Here is a 20,658-nt window from a genome sequence, read left to right as displayed (position 1 = left end):
TCCAACCCTTGATCCAACCCCACTGTGACTACTAGATCATGACACTCAGTGCCACATCCCCAGTCTCATCTTAAAAACCTCCAAGGATGAGAATCCACCACCTTGCCAGACAGGCCATTCCATTGTCTGATTACTCTCCTGTAAAGAATTTCTTTCTAATATACAACCTAAATCTCCCCTGCCAGAATTTAAGCCCGTGCTCTTGTTCTAGTGCTGGTTGCCTGGGAGAAGAGACCAGCCCCCACCTGGCTATAACTTCCCTTCAGGTAGTTCTAGACAGTGATGAGGTCACCTCTGAGCCTCCTCTTCTCCAGGCTAAACAACCCCAGCTCCCTCAGCCTCTCCCCATAGGACTTGTGCTCCAGTCCCTTCACCAGCCTTGTTGCCCTTCTCTGGACTCGCTCCAGCACCTCAATATCCTTTCTGAACTGAGGGGCCCAGAACTGAACACAGTACTCAAGGTGTGGCCTCACCAACGCAGAGTACAGGGGAAGGATCACTTCCCTGGGCCTGCTGGACACGCTATTTTTGATACAGGACAGGATCCCATTGGCCTTGGCCACCTGGGCACACTGTTGGCTCATGTTGAGCTTCCTGTCAATTAGTACCCCAAGTTCCCTTTCCACCTGGGTGCTTTCCAGCCACTCTGTGCCCAGCCTGTAGCGCTGCAGGGGGTTGTTGTGGCCAAAGTGCAGGACCCGGCATTTGGCCTTGTAATGAGACATTGGAATGGGCTGCCCAGGGAGGTGGTGGAGTCACCATCCCTGGAGGTGTTTAAGGACAGACTGAAAGTGGCACTCAATGCCATGGTCTCGCTGACAAGATGCTGTTCAGCCAAAGCTTGGACTGGATGATCTCAGACATTTTTTCCAACCCAACTGATTGTGTGACTCTGTGATATCCGCATTCTGAATAAGGCCTGGCTGTTTGATCCCTGCATGAGTTCATCACAGCCCCAGCTGCTGGGATTTGCTCTGGCAGGGACAAAGGGCCAAGGGCAGGGAGGAGCGAGGCCTGTGGTGGATGCAGGAGCCCCATGGAGTTGATCGCTTTAATTTACTGCTGTTCTTAAAATCATTTCCTATCAAATGGATTGAATTTTGCGGTCTTCTGTGAGTTCTCCTCCCCTGAGTATAAGACATTAATTTTCTGCCTCTTTCTCTCTCTGCCTGAAGTTGAATTTTCCTACCTGCCAACACTGGTATTCTAATTAAAGTATTTGTTAGGAATCATGGAGTCAAATAGGGCATAATTTTTTTGTTTATTCTTATCTTCTCTTGATTCTATTTTGTTGTAAACTTTCTATTTTCTTTTAAGGAATCCTATACAAATACAGATGAAAGTGATGTCCTTCTAAAAAGATAGAGCAAAAATTGGTATTAATGGTTGCACCTGTAGGGAAGAGAGATAAGAGCAAATCAAGAGGCAGAACTGTTAAAAGGCTGCTGTGAGCACTTGCCTGACCTGGTAAGAGGAGTGTTAAGCTTCCTAAACTAAGAGTGGAGGTAAAAGTAAAAATGGAGTCTCCAAGGTGTAAGCAGAGGATCACAAAGGTCTCTCTAGCTGAGCTCCTGAGGTGTTTTGAACATCCTATAAGTGAAGAGCAAGCCTGGGCTATCTGCTTTCAGTGTTGCTGTAAAATGGGACAGTTGGTAGGAGGACTGTGCCCACCACTCCATTCAGTATTGATAAAAGGTTCTGGGAGCATCTTTATCCACGCTGATGGTACTGTTTCCTTAAAGGTCTACCACAAGTCTGGTAAGAGCATAGGTAGGTAGCTGCAGATATCAAGGGCTGTTCCTGTGACAGGGGAAATGTGGGGACAAAGCAGGGAAATTTTCTTTTTTCCCTGCTTTCTTTGTTTGTGTCTTTTTTCCCCCCATCCTCTCTCTATATGTTGTCATGAAGCTAATTCTTCTGCCTGTACTTAATTTCAGAGCACTCATGTATGACCTACTACTTTCTCTAGTGGTACTTTCAAGTTATTTGATTCCAGGGACTAGCTGGGATGAAAACTTCTTGCCACTTATGTTACTTGCAGTAAGTAGTGTGAGGCTTTACTATATGTCCTGCTCTGTTCATCTTCCAATGTATGATTCCTTTGCTATGGTAACTCTCACAATGGATTTACAATTGGCACTTTCCCTTTTTTTTCTTGTCACTATGTGTAGCCAGCAAGTGGCAACAAGTTTGTGTCATGTATGGCTTGGCTGGGCTGCTGCAGAGGTCAGTGCTAGTCTAACTCTTCAGAAACTAGAGTGGGCAATAAACAATAAAGACAGATCCCATGCCTTCCTCGTGGTTAGATATCAATTAGCAAACAACAAAAACAAATGCAGCAGCCACTACTTTGGGGCTAATGCTCACAGTAAGAAGAGTATCCCATGTTGCTTTCCAGCAACACAGGATTTCCCCAAATAATAGGCCTACTTTCCCCAGGTGGGACTGACTTTAGTCAGAGGAGTTAGTTTCCTTATTATCAAGAATTCTTCCCGTTTCCCTCTGTTGAAAGGGGTTCTAAAAGCTGTTCTGAAAGCCTATGCCATTGTCTTTCTCCCCCAACCCTCTTTTTACTCTTTCAGATACTGGCAACATTCAGCAGTCAGAGGACAAGGTAAGCCCATGTCTTTACCTTCATTATGTGTGCAGGTATAATCCTACTGTAGGAGAAGGCCAGCTCAGGACATGCAGATGTCCTTAGAAACTATCAAGGTGCTTAAATTTGCTGTGCCTGGTGAGAGTGAGTCTTTCCCCTGTAACATGGGACAGGAAACAAAATGCTCAGACTGAACTCAAGGAAAACAAGAGAACTCGGAAACAATGTGGACAGATGTTGTCTACTGTGCCCAGAGTCTTGTTATCTTAATAACAGAAAGCTTAGGGGTGCTAGTTCAGGCCATTTAAAGATCTTAAAATGGCTTAAATGGGGAATATCTCTCTTCCTGAGAGATGTGCTCAGTCCTCAGAGGAGAGGAGGGTACACGCATGGCTGGGAATTGAGAGCCATGACATTCTCCAGTTTGTGCTGCATTGCTTCCTTGGTCTCTGTCTGCAGATGTTGGAATACTTGGGAATGGTGATCTATGAAGCCCTGGATTGGGGAATTGACAGCCAAATGGAGCGAGAGCTGAGTGGTCCTTTGGATAAACTGCTGTACCTCATGTTGAAACTGGATGATGAGGCAGTGAAACCAATGGTCACCGTGCAGGATGTTATCAAGGTTTTCTTCTTCCCACTTAGTAAATATAGCATCTTGAGAGGAGCTGATTGGAACAGTGCTGTTAAGCAAAGGGCAAGACCATTTCTGGGCAAAAGCTGGGTAGATTGTTGGAAATCAGAGAGGGAGCATGTGGCTTTCCCATCAGAGGCAAAGGCAAAACCATCTTAGGTTCTTGCAGGTGCCCATGCAAAAGAATTGAGAAGGAAGACTACACATGGCTCTCACACAGCTGTGTCTACAAAGTCCTTCTGTATATAGTCTCCAAATTCAGTACCTAGATGACTATTGAAAAAAGTCACTTGTCTGTAGTATTCAGTTTCTACAAGGGCTGGGATTTGAATGTCTCAAACATATAATTTCCTCTTGAACAGAATTTAAAGGTTTGAGAAATTTCCTATCCCTCTGTCTGATCAGGGCAGGAGAAAAGAACAAGGCAAGTGACTCCACCTGCTGTGGGTTTTTGTGCCTTGTCTGCACTGGAGGCTTCCCCTACACTTATTTCAAAGTGTACCCTATTGAAGACTAGATATATAAATTAAACAGTTACATTATCGTACACACAAGATTGGACATTTTGCTTCTTTGTTTCTTGGTATTTGCAATAGAAAAAAACCCAAACTATACAGGGCCTATAAGGAAGGTGATTTTTAACCATGAATTGAGGAAACTGAATCTTGCCTTATTCCATCCTATCATGTTTTTTTTCATTTCAAGATGTCTTTTAAATAGTTGCATTTCTTTCAGGCCTGTGAGGAGCACTTGCCCAGGCCTTCTGAGGCTGCCAGACACTATGAAATGACCTGTAGGAGTCTCTTTGAGGAATATATGGAACTTCAGAAGCTTGTGGCCATCATCAAGACTTCCAAAGAGGTACATTTGGGATCACCCCTGAGCTGCTATTCCTTCCACCTTCACACACTCACCGAGTTCTAAAGTAACCTTCCCACTGCACTACAAATGGAGCATGTAGATTAAGGTCTGTTTTCACAATGGGAACAGCTACTGTCTCTGCACCATTTTTATTTCTTGTAGCAATTGAAAGTTTAGATGTTGGGGTTTGTAGGCTTTTCAGATAAACATTAGTAATTTATACTGCATAGATAGAAAATCACTGAGCAATGCAAGGTAATGATCTCATGTGCTTGCTCCTCAGCAACTGAGAAAAATGGATGTGGAAGATTTGGCAGAAAATCACATTCAAAAGAAGGAAAAACATGGGGTAAGGGATTTAACTTCTTCATTATGGGGACTGGGTTTTTATTTCAACCTTAGCTCTCTGAGGCTTTGCCTTGATTCTTCTATGAAAAGTTAGAGCTTGAACACAAACTGCTTAGGGTTTTTTTTTAGGAGCTTCAGTAGCTAAAAGTTGTCAGCAAAACAAGCTGGGCAATGAACTTGAAGTTAAGCTATTTCATATGTCAGCGTCACGTGGACATTTATTCTACACAAAGATTGTCTTTGTGGTCCAACTTAAACCACTTCTAAAAATGAAGTTGGAGGCAGTCTTTGGAGCAAGTGTCCACAAGCAAGTGTCCACAAGTTACTCAGGCTGTTTCTTCCTGCAGTTGAGTCCCAGACTCCAGCTCTTGGCAGGAACTGACACCTGCCAAAAGCAGTCTGTTCCTTTCTTGTAGCTGGACTGAAAAATCCCAGAAAACTGTTCTGTTATTGGTAGTACTGGGGTGGACTAGTTTGCTCATACTATGTGGGATCTATGCTGGTTCAGGAGTGCCAGGGACTGAGGGCCAGTAGCACTCTCCATCCTTGGGTTTGTGCAGCTCCAGCACCTCCAACAAAGGGGTGAAGGAGGGTGAGGTTGCAGATGCCACTCATACCTTGGGCTCACTGCCTTTCTTGTCTTGGCAGTCTGTCCTTCCGTAGATCTTGGATATACTGTGTTTGGAACAGAGAAAGCAACTTAGTCTGTTCTTTACAAGGCCCTACAGAGTCAAGGCTCAATCAGAAACAAGTAATTCATCCTTCAGGCTGGAGCTCTGCCCAGTGTAAACAAATGCACTGTAGTCTGGAGTCTGTGGAGGCAAACAGCAAACCCCAAGAGACTTGTGACTCGCTCCCTTTGTCTAAATAGCACTTGCTTTGAAGCGTGCTCAAACTATTTGTATGAAAATGTTTGTGAAATGTGTGTTTGGGCATATTCTCAATTTTGTGATCTATTAAAATAAACTGGCAAGCTATCTCAAACCACAAACTCATCAACTGCTCTAGCTCTTTTCTGCAGGGAATACATGAATAAATACATGGGCTTTGCTCTGTGGCCTGAAGGCCAGTGTATTTGGCCTCTGCTCCTTCAGGAGACATGAATTCCAAAAGCTGGATGTCTGTTGCAAATCCTCTGCCTCTAGTTTCTGAGTTCCTAAGCACTAGTTGTCACTCTGACAACTCTTGAGTTTAAAATAACCAGGATGCTAACTTCAGTTGGATCCTACAGATCAGAGCTGATGCCTCAAGTGGTGCTAAGCAGTTAGTGCTTTCTATGTGCCACACTTTTTCATGTTTACTGCCATAAAACAGCTCTTCTGAAATGCAAACCACAGCCTGACAGCGTGCAGGGTTGTACAGTTTCAGTAGAGCTTATCTGTACATGTCACAAGTTGATGTTCACCTTGAAATCTAAGCAGTGACACTTCTTAGAAATGCAGCTGTCTTACTACTCATCTGTTGAACTTAATGTAAGGGATTTAGGGTGTTTGTAGCATTTTTGTGTTGTATTGCATAGGTGTGAGAAGTTTAAGTGGCATTTGACAGTACATGAGATGGCCCAAGTAGAGTAATTGCAGTGATTCAGTCAGTAGCAAAAGAAAATTGAGTGATGATGATGTCAACAACATCTGAAAAATGTTTTGGGTGTGCAAGTTGCTCTGAAATGGACAGCTGAAGGGAATTCTTGCCCCAAAACTAATGTGCCAATATTGCAGTACAGAAGTTTCTCTTCAGGTCATGTCTTTCAGTCAAGTTGTGTCACCATGTGACATACAACTCTATGAAGTGCAAATGACTCAGTGCTATTTCAAAAGTAAAAAAAATCCAGTCCTATTTCAAAAGTCTCTGGTACTGATGGGTTTGCCCAGAGACTTTTGTGTGTTTTCCCACACAATATTAAATATAGCCTAGGAGATATGACTTAGTATATGGTCACTCTTTGACAGTCTAGTTCTCCAGAGTTGAGGTATGACTGCACTAAAGCCAGGCTAAAACAATCCAACAAAAAAAATCTCCCTCCTTGAAGGCAGCCATCAGTCAGAGCTCACACAAGACTGAGTGCATAAGATATCAGAAAGGAAAAATTGAGAGAAGATGCTGCAAGTAGAAAAGGGAGACTAGTCTGAAACTTTGTTCTAAAGCACTTTTCTGAAATGCTTTGCTTCCCTTTCACTGTTTATAATACAATCACTTATTCTTACTCAATTTGCCATTGGGATCCAGATAAGCTGTTGATTTAGCACTTCCATTATGATGTTGTCTAAACATGCTATTGAGCTGATTATTTTTTATCCTGTCTCTGTTGGGTTATACTGCATGCCTGAGCATCCTCAGATACTAACACAGGAACAGGATGAGCAGATGTCAGAGGTTTTAACTTGTCTCCTGGCTGAAACTGCTATCATATGCTTTTGTGAAGTATGAGATCCCTTCCCTCTTGTCTTCCTCTTTTGTTTGTGGGTGCTTCAACCCTAGGTTTCTGAAAATTTAAAGGATTTTAATGGTACGATTTGGGATTTCGTTCCAGTATTTCCTCGGATTCAATAACATGAAAACACTGGCACCTGGAGTGCTTGCAGAAAGAAAATGAGTCTAGCTACCTGGCAGCAAGAGCTGTGTTTTGCTGGAGTACAATCATAAAGTTAATGACAAAATTTGGGAATGAGCCTGGAGACACAGCTCCCAGTTTTCTTGTTGTAAATTAATTTCTGCAAAGAGAAGCAATTCTCTGCTCTGGTACTGTACCCTAATCTGACACTGAGTAGAAAGGTCCTTACTTGTGTTAAGGACACAGTTGTGTGTTCTGAGTGACTTCAGTTTCTGAGGGTGTCCTGTTATGAGAAGGGAGGGGATGCTGCTCTGTGCATTCTAGCCAGCAATTGACTTGGCCCTTACTGGTTTCCCCGAGGCACCCCTGTGGCCCAGTGTCATCTGTGAACTGCAGGCTGGTGTGAGGCTGCGCAAGGCCAGTGAGCGACCACAGCCTTGTGTGCCTCCGAGAGATCGTATCCGCTCTCCCTATGAGTTACTTTTGGATGATATTCAGCACAAGAGGTACACCCTTCGAAAGGTGAGTGACTTTGAAAACATCTGCTCTGCTTCATTTCTAAGCAGTATGTGTTGAAACCTCTTCTCCAAAAGCTTATCTTTCTCAAAGGTACTTCCAAGTCCAGAATTGTCTGACTCTCCCTCTCAGCTGCAGCTCAACATTAGATCACCCTATTTGTCCATGAAAGTGCTTTGTTTCCAGTAACTTTTTAAGTCAGGAGTAGCCATGGTTTCATGAAGCTGAAGAGCTTTTCTCCCTGCACGGATCAGCCACTCCCTTCCCTGGAGCAGTTATTCTGCCCTGCACACTACAGTTTCATGGAACAGACTCTTGCTTGCTTGTGCTTTCCACCTTGGACACTTGTGTCCTTCCAAGCTTCTTGAACTGAGCTATGCTTGGCAGCATCTTTCTAGTTTCCTGGCCTTCCCAGATGTTGCAGGGTGTATGCAAGTGCAAAAGCACTTTTGAGACAATCCTTTGCTCAGCCCCAGGCAGAGGTCTCCAGGCAATGTACTCAAGCTACTGCAGGAATTTAGTCAGGGTATAAAAAGCTGAGCCCCTCCCAGGGGAGCTGCTGTTCTGATCCCAGTGGCAGTGGCTTCCAACTTCACCACTTGGTTGGTGAAGATGACCAGATACAAGAATGTCTGGGATGTCTCTAAAGACTTGTGGTGCTCTTTGCTTGCTGCAGCTTGAGCTGGGAATGATGAGCAGATCTAAAACATTGGCATAAGGCTTTGTGGCATTGGCATGCTTTGCAAACAGACGTCTTGGCAGAAGATGAGACACAACTCTTCTTCTAATAAAGAGCAGTATTACAAAAAGTGAAAACTTTGCATGCCACACTAGACATCAGCTTTTTTTCGCTCTTTGTTGGTGCTGCTAGAGTGCAGCAGGATTAAAGCTTCAGCTAAACCATGCACCTCTATAAAATCCCAGCTCTTGCATGGCTTGACTGTGGCTCGAGCCTTCAGATAAGGCTATGTCATTTTTATAGAGGTGATATCTTTATTGATATATGAATGAATAGCAGTGGAAAGGATACAGTGCATCACAACTAGTTGTGTTCTTTGCAGTGTACTGTGATCAGTGCACTGTGCAGTACAGAACTGTAACTCAAGGTGGCAGGATGATATGGGTATGGATTTCCTCTCTCTCTCTTTTCCCCCCCGCCTCTCTTTTCCCCCCCGCCTCTCTTTTCCCCCCCGCCTCTCTTTTCCCCCCCGCCTCTCTTTTCCCCCCCGCCTCTCTTTTCCCCCCCGCCTCTCTTTTCCCCCCCGCCTCTCTTTTCCCCCCCGCCTCTCTTTTCCCCCCCGCCTCTCTTTTCCCCCCCGCCTCTCTTTTCCCCCCCGCCTCTCTTTTCCCCCCCGCCTCTCTTTTTTATTTAAGAACCCCAAACTTTCCTTTGGTTGAGAAGAAACACAAACATGCTTGAAGAATAGTAGTCAAAATTCTCAAAGAAAGCAGAGTGCTCAGATCTTTGTGAAGGCTCTTAAACTAGGATTTCCACATCTGCAAAGCTGTATTAAAGCTTCTCTAGCAAACAGTGGTCTGATTTGCAAATGAATGAAAGCACAGCTAGTGTGGGAAGCTGTAATGTTGTTCTACCTGGACTTCCACGTGTTCCAAAGCTGTAGACACAGGGTCCATAGCCTCAAAGTAAGAATAAGTGTGAACAAGGCAGCTAAAGACATGCATGTGCAATTGACTTTTTTGTCAGTTCTTCCCTATGCAGCAGGCACAGGGCTTGATGCCTCACATGAATATCTGCCCTGCAATTCTATCTCACTATTGTTTCTAGTTTATGTAGGGCTGTAGGCCAATCTCTGGGACTCCAGCTTATGCATACAGCTGCCTGCTGCTACAATTCTTGCTGCTGTCTTGTTAACCCATTCAATTGCTCTCCTTTGGGTAAGAACTCAAAGCCGAGTTCTTACTGATGAATATCATGGTGCTTGTCGGGATCACTCCTGATGGTAAAAATCTCAGTATGGTGTTTTCCAGCAGCTTCATGAGCAGTTCATGAGCTGCTGGGCCTGGAGGTCTTTAAGGGCTGCACAGCACTTCTGATTTCCTCTAGCTTGCTATGGGCAAATCTGTCTCCACCAAGAACCCACATAAGTAATCTCCTCATTCTACACTTCCCAACTTATTTTTTATGCCTTCCCCACCTCCCCCATTCCCAAATCCTGACTTACACCGTTCAATGTGCCTCTGAAAGGCAGGGTGTACTAGGAGGACAGAAAGAACTATTGTAGAAAAAGAACTATTTCTTAAGCGTCATTTTATCTGTTTCAGGTGATCATTGAGCCAAAACACAGGGCTCCCAAAGCTGATGTAGATGCTCCCAAGCCTCATCTAAAGTCGGTAGGTGACCTGGTGCTGCATCTGATGATAGCAAAACAAGGTAATTCTGGAGCTGACGGGACAGCTTCCAGGAACATAGAGTTAATCCCTTAGCTACTGGTTTGTATTTGGGAGGGGGATATACTAACTTTTGAGCAGACTCCCCTGCCAAAACCAGGGCCTAGGAAAATGGGAGTTGACATCTTCGTAGGAGAAAGATGATCAGTCTCCCTGCTTCCTGCACTGCTTCTTTCATTTGTAACATTCTGTGGTCCTGAAAGAACTGGAGTTCTCACTTTCAAATTGACAGTCACTAAAGTATTCTGCTATGCATAGTGCTAAAGGGTGTCTCATGTGCAGGGTGGCCCAGTGCCCTCTAGAGTGACATGCACTTGTAAAACAGTGCCATTGCTGATGGAGTTGTTCTGTCACCACTTACTCTATCCACTTGCTCTTTGTGGTGCTATGCTGTACCTGCAGGTGCTGGAGAGGCAGCTGAAAGAGTGTGTGCCATGGGAGCCTGGCTGGCAGGGGGCAGAAACAAAGCAAGCACAGAAGCTTCAGTCAGCAGCAGCACAGGAAAAAGGGAGCAGGCCCAAAGGTACCGGCTACAAAATAATGGACAGCCTTTGAAATGAAAGCCCACTTATCTTTTCAATAACATTTATAATGCAAAGGAAGTGACAATGCAAATTTTGTGTGATAGAGATGGTATGACATAAGGATAGTTTTTCCTAGAAAATTGGTTTGTGTCTTATTAAGACTCAAAAGATGTTTCAACTTACCCATTTTTTATGGATGTTCAAAATTGTCCCCTAAGTGAGAGGACTAGATTTTGACCATCACCTAACTAAAAGATAATGTAACTACCAGGACAAAGTCTGACCTAATCTTAAATTCTGATGCGTGGGTATCAGATGTGTTATTTTCTTTTCCCAGCACAATATCTCATTTAGTCTGTGTTTATTTGCAAAGTTCCCCAAGCTATGTGGGGATTTTTGTTTTCCCTCTCCCCTGCAGAAAAGCTTGTAACACCAAATACTGCCTTGACCTCTCCAAGTGACAGTTTCTTAACTCTCCAAGATTCCAGTACTGAGTTTAAAATTGTCAACACTAAAACACAGCAGTTGGGACCAGGAGATCAGGTAAGGCTTTAAGTGAAGGGGCTGTGGAGAGCCATTAGATCTGCAAACACACACATAGCCTGGAAAGTCAGGTACAAGTCCTAGTGTAGGAAATCTTGTCTCAAAAGTGAACAAATGTGGTGCTGGTTGGTTCACTGAATTTCTTTCCTCTCTATACAAGTGCATATCATTTTTAGACAGTTTTGTTTGTGGCATGACTGCAGCCCATAGATACTGATGCCTTCTCTCTGACAGCTGCTATGACCTTAAGGTCTGGCCTGAAGTTGTGTCAGGGGAGGTTTAGGTTAGATAATAGAAAAATGTTTTTTGCCAGGAGGGTGATTGGTCACTGGAACAGGCTCCACAGAGAAGTGGTCGCACCACCAAGCCTGACAGAGTATAAGAAGTGTCTGGATAGCAGTGTGTTTCTTGGGATGGTCCTGTGGTGGGCTAGGAGTTGGACTTTGATACTTTCAACTCAACATGTTCTATGATTCTATAGAACCAAGGTCTGCTCTGACCTCTTAAAACTAGTTTCTGCAGAAGTTTAACATGCATGGGAGTCAAGCCAATCTTACCTCACAATGTGGCATTTGATGTTGGATGTATTGATGTGTTTCGATTTCATTTAGTATGTGAGCTCCTGGAAGGAAAACTTAATGATCTATTTTTGGGAAGAAACTTGATTGGTGAACTCCCACTCTTCTGTCTGTGAAGTTATTTTGGGAGCACTTTTCAATAAACCACGATACATAGTCTTTGGGTTCTTTGTTCTTGGCTTGATCATGAAAAGCTTGACTGCTTGGTTCTGGGATTCAGTCTGAGCATATTCAGAAATTCTGTGGAACAGAACTCAAGCCCTAACATATCATGGCTAGCACAGATGCTCTGGCATACAAACAGGAATCTGTTTTCTGTAAATATTTCTGCCTGAAATGCAGTTGCTTAACTGAGGAAAACAGATATGAATTAATAAAAGCAGAAAAGTCTTAGCTATATTTGCCTCAATCTGCTACTTATAGGAATGTTCAGCATTCAGGAACCCTATGGTCAATGTATTACTGCTGAACTAGAAGGACCTCCACATGGAGACTAATACAATCAAATTTGTTTTCTGCTTTACCAGAGAAGTTAAAACAATGCTGTTGACATACAGCACTGGGTTTGAGTTAGGTTAGCAAGTTGGGTAAATCATAGTCTCTTGAACTGTTCTCCAATGTTGCTACATGTGAGCTGGAGCCAAGAAGATGGTTCTGATGTAATCCATGGGTTTCATAGGGAGGATTTTGCAAAGTTGGTTCCTGACCAGGTGAAACTGTGGTATTAATATCCACACTGAACTTGGGCAAGAGAGAGAACAGATGAACTGGAAATTTCACTAACTTGGCTGGAGCTTCCAGATTGTGGAGTGGGGGGGAGGATTGACTTTATATTCCAAGAAGTAATAGACAGTTCCTAAATGTACCCCATTGATTCCTTTCTCTGCTTCACTTTTGCCTGACCCTTGAACATTTCTGGTAAATTATGGGTAATCCTGGGTTTTGTTTAGCAGCAGTACTTCTGGTGAAGTGGGCTTAGTTCTCTTGTATGCAGCTTATGAACATCCTGTCCTCTGGTCTACAGGAAAGTACTCCCAAGCTGCCTGACAGCACCTGCCTTTCCTCCATCAGGTCATCAGTAGTATCCTACAACAGCACAGGTCAGTGTACTAGCTGCATATGCAAAACAGGTGACAAAGTACAGTCAGTGGCCTGCTGGGTTCCCAAAACCTTAGGCTGGGCTCACTGTACACTTTATTTTTTTCTCTGATCACCTGGAGATGCTGTATGAGAGAAGTTTCAACACTAAGTAATGAGCCTGGGGAGGTGCCCTTAGAAAACCATTTCTCTGTAGTTGACGGAAGCTTGTGTAGTTCCTGCAGCTTCAAAACAATGATAGCATGTCCCCAAAGGCCTAACTGGAATTTGCAATAAAAGCTAAATGAGCGTTTTGAATATTCAAGTAGAAATGCACCGCTTGATGTTATTAAACTAAATGGTGCTAATGAAGCCTCATGACTGCCTACTGACAAGCATAATTACTGTAACCTCTGCTTTTTGTGATCTGAGCAGATGGGGTAGAGAGGGAAAGATGTAAGCCTTGCAACCTTCAGAAGGCCGTGTAGTGCTCTTGAGTGTTCAGCTTTTGGAGTGAATACTTAAAAGCTGCCTGTTGGTTTTCTGCACCCTAAAACTCTCTCTTCCTCTCCAGGTCTCACTGCAGATTCCTTGTGTCCTCCCAGGAGTGCATCCACACTAGGAGATGTTAAACCTAAGGGTTTTCTGAATACTGGCCAACAGCAGCTGCCTCCTTACAGAAGAAGATCCAAATCTTTAGGCAGAGGACTTCATAGCAAAGAACTTGTAAGTCGAACACGTCAGCAGGCAACCTTGGTCTGATAGATCTGGTAATGAATAGAGTTTGCACCTTGGTCCTCATGCAAGCAGTAAGCATGCTCTGTGGTTTTTATCTTGGCACATATTGTATACTGATCTGATGTTGGTATATTATTCTCTCATTGGAGACAGCTTAAGAGAAGACTGGATGCTGTAGTGTCCTTGCAGTGGCTTCCCAGGCTGAATTATGTGAAATAAAGTTGTTTCTCATACAAGAAGAAAAAAATACCTCTGTGTTACTTGAAAATGTCCATCAAGACTTCCTCAGGCAGACTGTAGTTGACAGTAGGACTGTCCTGCTTTCTCCATCTTCCCTCCTTCTTTCTAGGTTCTGATATATTCACAAATATCTTTTAAGCTGCAGTAAAGGAAACAAGTAGTTGACAAAACGTAGATAGCACAGCATCAGTGACTTTTAAATGTATAGTCTGTGCAGTACTGAAGTCATCAGGCTCTGCATGAGGATTGTGAGAGAAATACTGGGGTTTGTGTGCTTATGTGCCACCTTCTAAATCATGGCCTTGCCCTGTTCTGCCCTGACAAGGTGTGCTGTACCCTTGCTGCCTCCTTTCCTTCTGCATCCCTCGCTGCCTCACCTCTCTGAGACCTCTTTGTTCATCAGTGTGGTGGGGGATGCAGGTGTGTTGGGTTCCCCCCAGGAATAAAAGCAGGGTTGTCTCTCCTGGTAGACCATCAAACCACAGCTGCCATTTGTGTAGGGTCAGTGGGTTCTGGGAAAGAGAAGTTATGCTGTGGAAAGGGATCTTCTACCCAGAAGGGGTCAGGTGGTGTCTGTTTTATGGTCTGTTCCAAAGGGTAAAATTCCTGAAAGACTGGCTTTGGAGATGGTATTAGCTGCTGTGGTGACCAATGGACCTGCTTCCTTTATAAGGTGTCAGGAATCTGCTTGAAAACCATAGCAACCACTAAACCCCCCTGCTGTAGTTTCTCTGCTAGTATTGTCAAACAGCCAACAGCCCATCACAGGCAAAACTGGGTTTTGGAGACAAATGCTCCTCAGCCTTTGGGTCCCAGTTTTGAGGATAACCTCCCAAACAACTGCTTTCATCAGCTTTCTCTGATGTTTAACTTCTGTCTTTCAATAGGACTATCTCTTTCCTACCAAGTGGCCATCACCAACCATTGCTGAGCTGATTAGAACCAGATATTCAATGAGGGTGCTGGAAGGACAATGCTTCTTCCAAAGAGATAGTGATGGTGTCTTTCTAAGAGCACAGGTATGTTTTGTCTCCTTTATTTTTCTGCCATCCTTGCCTTTTCAAAATCTGGTTGGTTTCATGGCTCTCAGTACTGAACTGTTCAAAACAGTTGATCCAAGTTTGGCCCTAGGCTGGAAACATTTTTTAGTACTTGTGTAGTGATGCCTTCTAATCCAGTTTAAACTCTGTAAATTTTCTAGAAGGTAACCCAGCCTTTGCTTGTTACTTGTCAGTGATTTCCATGCTAGGAGAGCTGACTGCCATGACTGTTGATCAATTCTGAAATTCCAAATTAAATAGTTGGATTTTGGTGCCGCTAAACAGTGGAAACAAAGGCTCTTAACTGAAGCTCCCCCATCCAGGTTGTGCTGACTCAAACCACCTTGCTGAGTGGACACGGAAGTCTGGGAGAAGAGATGAGATGACAGAGTACCTGCAGCACAGGACTATTGGCTGTTCGTATTTCTTGACTGCTGTCTTACTCACTGAGTCTCCTTTAGAGGGGGTGATGCAGCCAGCCACTCCAGAACAGATGTCCTGAGTACAGGCACTGTGCAACATAGATGTGAGGAAGTCTGTGCTACTGGGCTCATGGGTCAGCTTTTTGCCCTCATTTATTTAGCAGCACAGCCAGAGTCAAAGGGTTCTGCTACAAAGCTGTGCTGCTTCCACCATCTATCTGATGCTCCTGAGACTGAATCCTTGTTTTCATCTCACCTTACTGACCCTGCTTTAAATTGCCTGTTCTATGCTTCTTCTAAAATGGCTCTTACCCTCTTTGTGTTCTTGCTGCTAAAGTTTTTTTTAGCTTTCTCAAGCTCTACTTCTCAAGATAATATCACTTCTGACTGCCAGCTGTGTATGAATGTGCTCTTTTTTATAAAGTTCAAGCAACTCATCAACTTCCTTATGACTCATTTTTTGCTTCAGGATTGAATTCAAATTTGCCCTGATTTAATCTCTTTGGGATTGCTGCAGTCTACCTCAAAGAATGTCTCTCTTCTTCCCTCTCTCTTAACTAGCTACTGTTACACTCTTGCACAATACAGCTATTGTTTGCTCAAGAGGCTTTTTTTAAACTCCTGTTGTCTGGCAGCTGCCCCAAACCTCTGCATCATAAAACCACTGGCCTACAAGTAAGAAATTTCTTTTGCCTTTTTAGCTTTTAATTTCTGTGTCTTTGCTATCCTTTATTCGACCTCTGTTATTGTATATGGATTTAAAACCTTTAGAAGGTTGGTTTATGTGTTTGCTCTTTGACAGGCAGTGGATACTGTTGGTACAAAGATATTTCCCATTTGCATTCACAAATAACTTTTCTTTCCACAGATCTGTTTCAGCTGCCATAAGCAGATGTTTCTTAAGTGGCCTTACAACTGTTACCTCTGCAGCAGGTGAGCTGGTACAAAAGGACTGAATGAGGAGGGAGCAAAGAGTGAAAAAACAATGCTGAAAATACTCAGTATTCAAAAAGTTGTAGTAGTGGATAGGAATAGGTTGCCGAGTCCTTCAGTTCCTTGTCTTACTGCACAAGCCAGGCTGAAGTGTCTATAGCTGCAAAGGATGTGGAAAAATCTGTCTCTGAAGTGGTATCTCAGTTTTAATTCTTAGTATTAAGCTAGGAATAACCAAATTTACTGTGCCAGTATTAAATTCAATTTCTCTGAGATTACTCTGCATTTTGGTGTAAAGGTTGAACCTTAACTTCAGACAAGGGCTTGAACAGCTTCTGGGGGAGGGTCTTCACCAGAATCTGCTGTTGAGGACTGGAAAAGAGAACTCCAGACCTTGTGACTGGGAAAGCAGTTGGACCTACTTGTATCCACTTAGTTGTTAAAGGCTTTCTGTTCATGGGAGAGAGATACTTCAGGCTCATTAAGACTCACTTGAATCTATTTGAAGCAGTGGTGAAGCACTGAACTGCTTACAAGCAGCAAGTCAACTACCACTGGAAATTCAGCAACTGAGTATGATGGTAGTGATGGGTGAAATGTAATGAGCATTTGCAGAGGAAACCTTGAAGCTATGGATGCTGACACATTTCAGATTAATTAAACTACTATAAATAGGAGAGCTGGCAAACTGAATAGAGGAGTTCTAAGCTTGCTCACTTTGCCATCCACTGATTCTGCCACAAATCACAAATTCTGTTTTAATCGGGAAAGCCACCTTTAGCAGCTATATTAGTATCTGCTGAGCTTTACTCAAATGATAATTCTAGGACCTTTTTTTCTTTCAGTATTGTCTGCTGTGACTGCTGTATCAAGGCAAGTCTAGTCTTTACAACAGTTTTTTCATTTTCTGTTTTCCCTCTGCCTCACCTAGTCATAGGAAGCTTTCCTTCATCCCACTGATATCTCTAATCTACCCTCTAGATTGTTTCTAAGAAAATAGAAGAGGGAATATAATGAGGTGCAAAAGCAGCAAGTGTACCACAGACATCTCTTGTCATACTCAGCTAAACCAACTCTGGTTCCTCTTTAATCCTGTGTAAAGTTCACTGCATTAATGTCTACCTTATAAGTGCACTAATAAATCAATTGCATGCCACGCAAATTCTCCTGCTAAGAAAGAGGATGTGTTTCCCAGATAACTCAGGTGATTTGTGTTGTGATTCTAGATGTCCATGCCCTTCAGAACATGTGTACATCTTCCACTTCACTTCCTAAAACTTTTGAGACTCTCCAGAGAGGAGGACCCAGCTATTCAAGAAGAGAAGAGCTCAGAGCTGCTACATGAAATAGAGCACGGGCAGTATTTTGGGTAAACTGGGAAAGGGATGTTCTGTTTTTACCTTGAAAGATGTTACCAGTTACTTATGCAAATCTACAAACATGCAGACAGCAGTTTGTAGTAGTAGGTTGGTCAGCTGAGTGTTCTGCTGAATGACTGCGTTAGTTGCTGGTCTAACTAGTGTGCAGTTCTCTGGAAGTATTGTGGATTTTAGATGACAAAAAGGGAGTATGTGTAGGTCCTCTGAAATCCATTTTCCTTTCTATCGGATTTCTGATGTGGATTTAGAAATGTCCACTTTAGCTTAGACATAGAAGGTTCCTTGCAATAGCTTCATTTGTGTAAGAATTTCCAGACCCTATTACATTCTGTCCCCCACAGCTGGAGGTCTGCAACTACAACCCAGGTGTAGTCCCTCTATACCTAGAAGTAAAATATGTTAATCGTCTCATATAACTGACTGAAGAGTAATACCACAAGTGGTTTACAGTTTCCCCACCCACATGTACAGACACCCTTTTGGTTTTGTCCCCAGAAAATGAACTATTCCAGAAAGAGCTTTTGACAGTTCTGGGTGGAAAAGACAGACTATGTGTGTAAAAGTGTAATATCTAAGACTGAAAACATACATCATCTCTTCTTTATGTTCTCTTCTTTCCAAAGCAGTTAAGTGTTCTATTGGAGGAACTGGTGTCTTTTTTTTTTCTTTTTTCTCTGAAACCATTCTTTAAGTAGCCAAAATAGTCATACCAGTTTCTAGTTCAAATGCTTGTACTTCAGCTGCCAAAAGGCAGGGGTAGTGTTCACTACTGATATTAACTCTGTGAGGCAGGCAGTGGTTTGGTCTGTCTTATACTGCAGGTGCTGTAGAAGAGGTCTCAGAGGCTGCATTGCTGTCCTATTTCAGGATGACAAAAGAAAATCCTACTGCATGAGGACACAGCCATAACCTTGAATCAGACTTAGATATTTGTTTGCCCTCTGGCTGACATACTGATCATAGAGAGAAGGTGTTAATAAACAAAGCTGTTAGCCTTCCTTAAGTGGTGGGGGAAGGGTGGAAGAGCACCATGCCCTATAACAGAAATCTGGGTCAGCTTTCCTGCTTTTGTTTTTCCCTCTGCCTCTCCAGGGTACCTGTTATTTTGGAGCCCCGTTGCCTAGCACGGCCTCTGTGCTGTTACACAGGGACCATGGCACGCTGGCTGACTGCAGACATCTGTACACGCTGTGAGCAGTACCTGTTGGATATGGCTTCTAGTCAGCAGCAAAGCATCCCTCCCAGGAGAACTTCCTGGGCCTGATCCAAACTGGAATGACTGTACCATACATTTCTCCTGTCACTTGTTCTGTACCTGAAATAAATGAAACAGCTTTGTGCACCTATTAACATAAAGGCCTGATTAAAAGACCTCCCTGCTGGTCAGTCTTAAGCAGGAAGCACAGTTAGTATTTCTGTATTGTGAAGTATTCTAAAGCTTTGTGGGTTTTAGAACTGTTTTCTTTTTATGTTTCTTTTGGGAAAATAAACATTGAAGCATTATCACGTTTCTAGCATTTCCTTCTTTGCACCTGCAGTTGTCATTGTTCGTGGCACTGTTCTCATTCATTGCTGAGCAGGCGTCACCAATGTAATGCGTACAGGGAAGCTTTTACCCTAAAACCTCCATTCCTGAAAGCTTGAAAAGGAGCTCTCAGTTATGTGATCACATCACCATGCATTTTGCAAACACTCCTTCCTGATAACTCACTAAACAACACTTAAAGCTCACTGCTTTATGGATGTAACACTGTAGTGCTAAGTCTGCTTGCTTTAGGAAGCAGATTTGATTTAGGAAGCTTCATTTGGTTTTTGTCTGTGCACTATCATCCTTTGGCACCAGAGCTTCCTGGCACATGTCACTGAAGCGCCTAGTATATCTCAGTGCCATCATCACCTGAGGAGCAGAGGGTTGTCCTTCAAAGATTCTTGCTCTTTATATTGGCTTTAAGCTTTGCCCTAAGAGAAACTGGACTACTGCAACATAAATGAAAAATAAATAATGTTTTGGTAGATTTTGGTTGTGTGTTAGGACCAGAAATTAGATACTTGATATGTGTATTTGCCCCCAGGAATTGCCTGTATGGAAGAGATGTAGGGCCTGATGGAGTTCACTTTGGTGAGTTTTGCAGGGCCTGAATAGACAGTGTTGAAGGATAAAATGGACTTGTAGCTGCAATGAGTCATGCTGACGAAAATGTCTGGGAAGGGCTGCTAGACAGAGGAGAAGGGGAATAAAAGACATGTTTAAGCTGAGCCTAAGGTCTGCATCCAAACTGCTAGGAGGGTCAATACATCCAGCTGGCTTGTGCTGGCCTGACTCTGCTTCCTCCAAACTGCCTGTTTGCAAGCTGATGCCTACTTGCAGGTTTGGGCAAGCTCTGCAAGTAAATGAAGGTGGGGAAACTGGAGCTTGTGCTTCCTTTTGGAGCAAGTTCAAGTGCTTCTCTTCCTTCAGTCAATTAGGAGGGGTGCAGCCTGCCTGCCCAGGTCCTCTCCTGTATGTGCTAATTGCTGGTGCTCCTGAGAGGCACATTCACATCAGGCATGTGGGCTCCTCGCAGGCTGCAGGGAATAGCAGCCAAGCCACAGGTGTGTTTACTGGCAAAATGGGTCAGGGGCATGAGGTGCTCTTGGACACCTGCTGAACAAGGTAGTTTAGGTAGAGCCAGAAATGAGCTGAGATCAACCTGTTTTGACTAATGTGTAAGCCCAAAATGCTGCTCAGAGCCTGGGTGCAGCAGCATAGAGAGGAGTCTGTGTGCCACTGCGATAGATTTCAGTTTAGCTGGAGAGCAAAGATGGTTCTAGATTCTGTCTCTTATGCATCTGTTGTGGTGCCACATGGGTTTGTTTTACTGTCTTTCCCTTTTTCTTCCTTGTGACTATGACAGGGGTGAGGAAATGCCCTCACTTGCAGTACAGCCAGCCATGGGATAACCTGTGTTCCCATCATCCCTCTCAACAACACTGGTTGCACTGATCACTGAGTGGGCTGGTAAAACCTCTGTCCCCCATAGAGGGATGACCTCTTCTTCAACCGTGGTGAGCAGCCATTGCTCCTGACCATGGCAAGTCATGAGGACTTGCAGGGGCAGATTTACTAAAAAAGTACACCTGTTTAAATGCAGTCAAAAGAGTCTAGTCATCTCCTTTCCATGGCTGAGGAGAGCCCTTAGGAGGAAACAGACAAGGCCTCATCTGGGAGCTCTGGAGTGCAGAGTGGAGCAGGTACAGGCACCAGGCATCCTGAAGCAAGGGTGCAGAGAA

The 20,658-nt window shown here is 43.6% G+C and overlaps 1 protein-coding gene across 1 annotated transcript; it reads left to right on the top strand.

The window, feature by feature from the left end:
- Nucleotides 1–1,517: 1,517 nt before the first annotated feature.
- LOC139680023 (protein spire homolog 1-like) lies at nt 1,518–18,891 on the top strand. The gene is made up of 16 exons (XM_071572257.1): nt 1,518–1,758; nt 2,583–2,614; nt 3,056–3,220; nt 3,965–4,090; nt 4,374–4,439; nt 7,314–7,511; nt 9,789–9,857; nt 10,317–10,437; nt 10,857–10,981; nt 12,584–12,659; nt 13,211–13,362; nt 14,502–14,633; nt 15,945–16,009; nt 16,855–16,882; nt 17,236–17,378; nt 18,481–18,891. The coding sequence occupies exons 1-16, from the start codon at nt 1,518–1,520 to the stop codon at nt 18,650–18,652; spliced, it is 1,911 nt and encodes a 636-aa protein (XP_071428358.1). The 3' UTR covers nt 18,653–18,891.
- The last annotated feature ends 1,767 nt before the right edge of the window (nt 18,892–20,658 follow it).

The sequence above is a fragment of the Pithys albifrons genome, chromosome 1 (assembly GCF_047495875.1).
Source record: "Pithys albifrons albifrons isolate INPA30051 chromosome 1, PitAlb_v1, whole genome shotgun sequence".
NCBI lineage: Eukaryota > Metazoa > Chordata > Aves > Passeriformes > Thamnophilidae > Pithys > Pithys albifrons.
The sequence above is the reverse complement of the archived record's forward strand: the minus strand, read 5'-3'. Positions and strand labels throughout refer to the sequence as shown.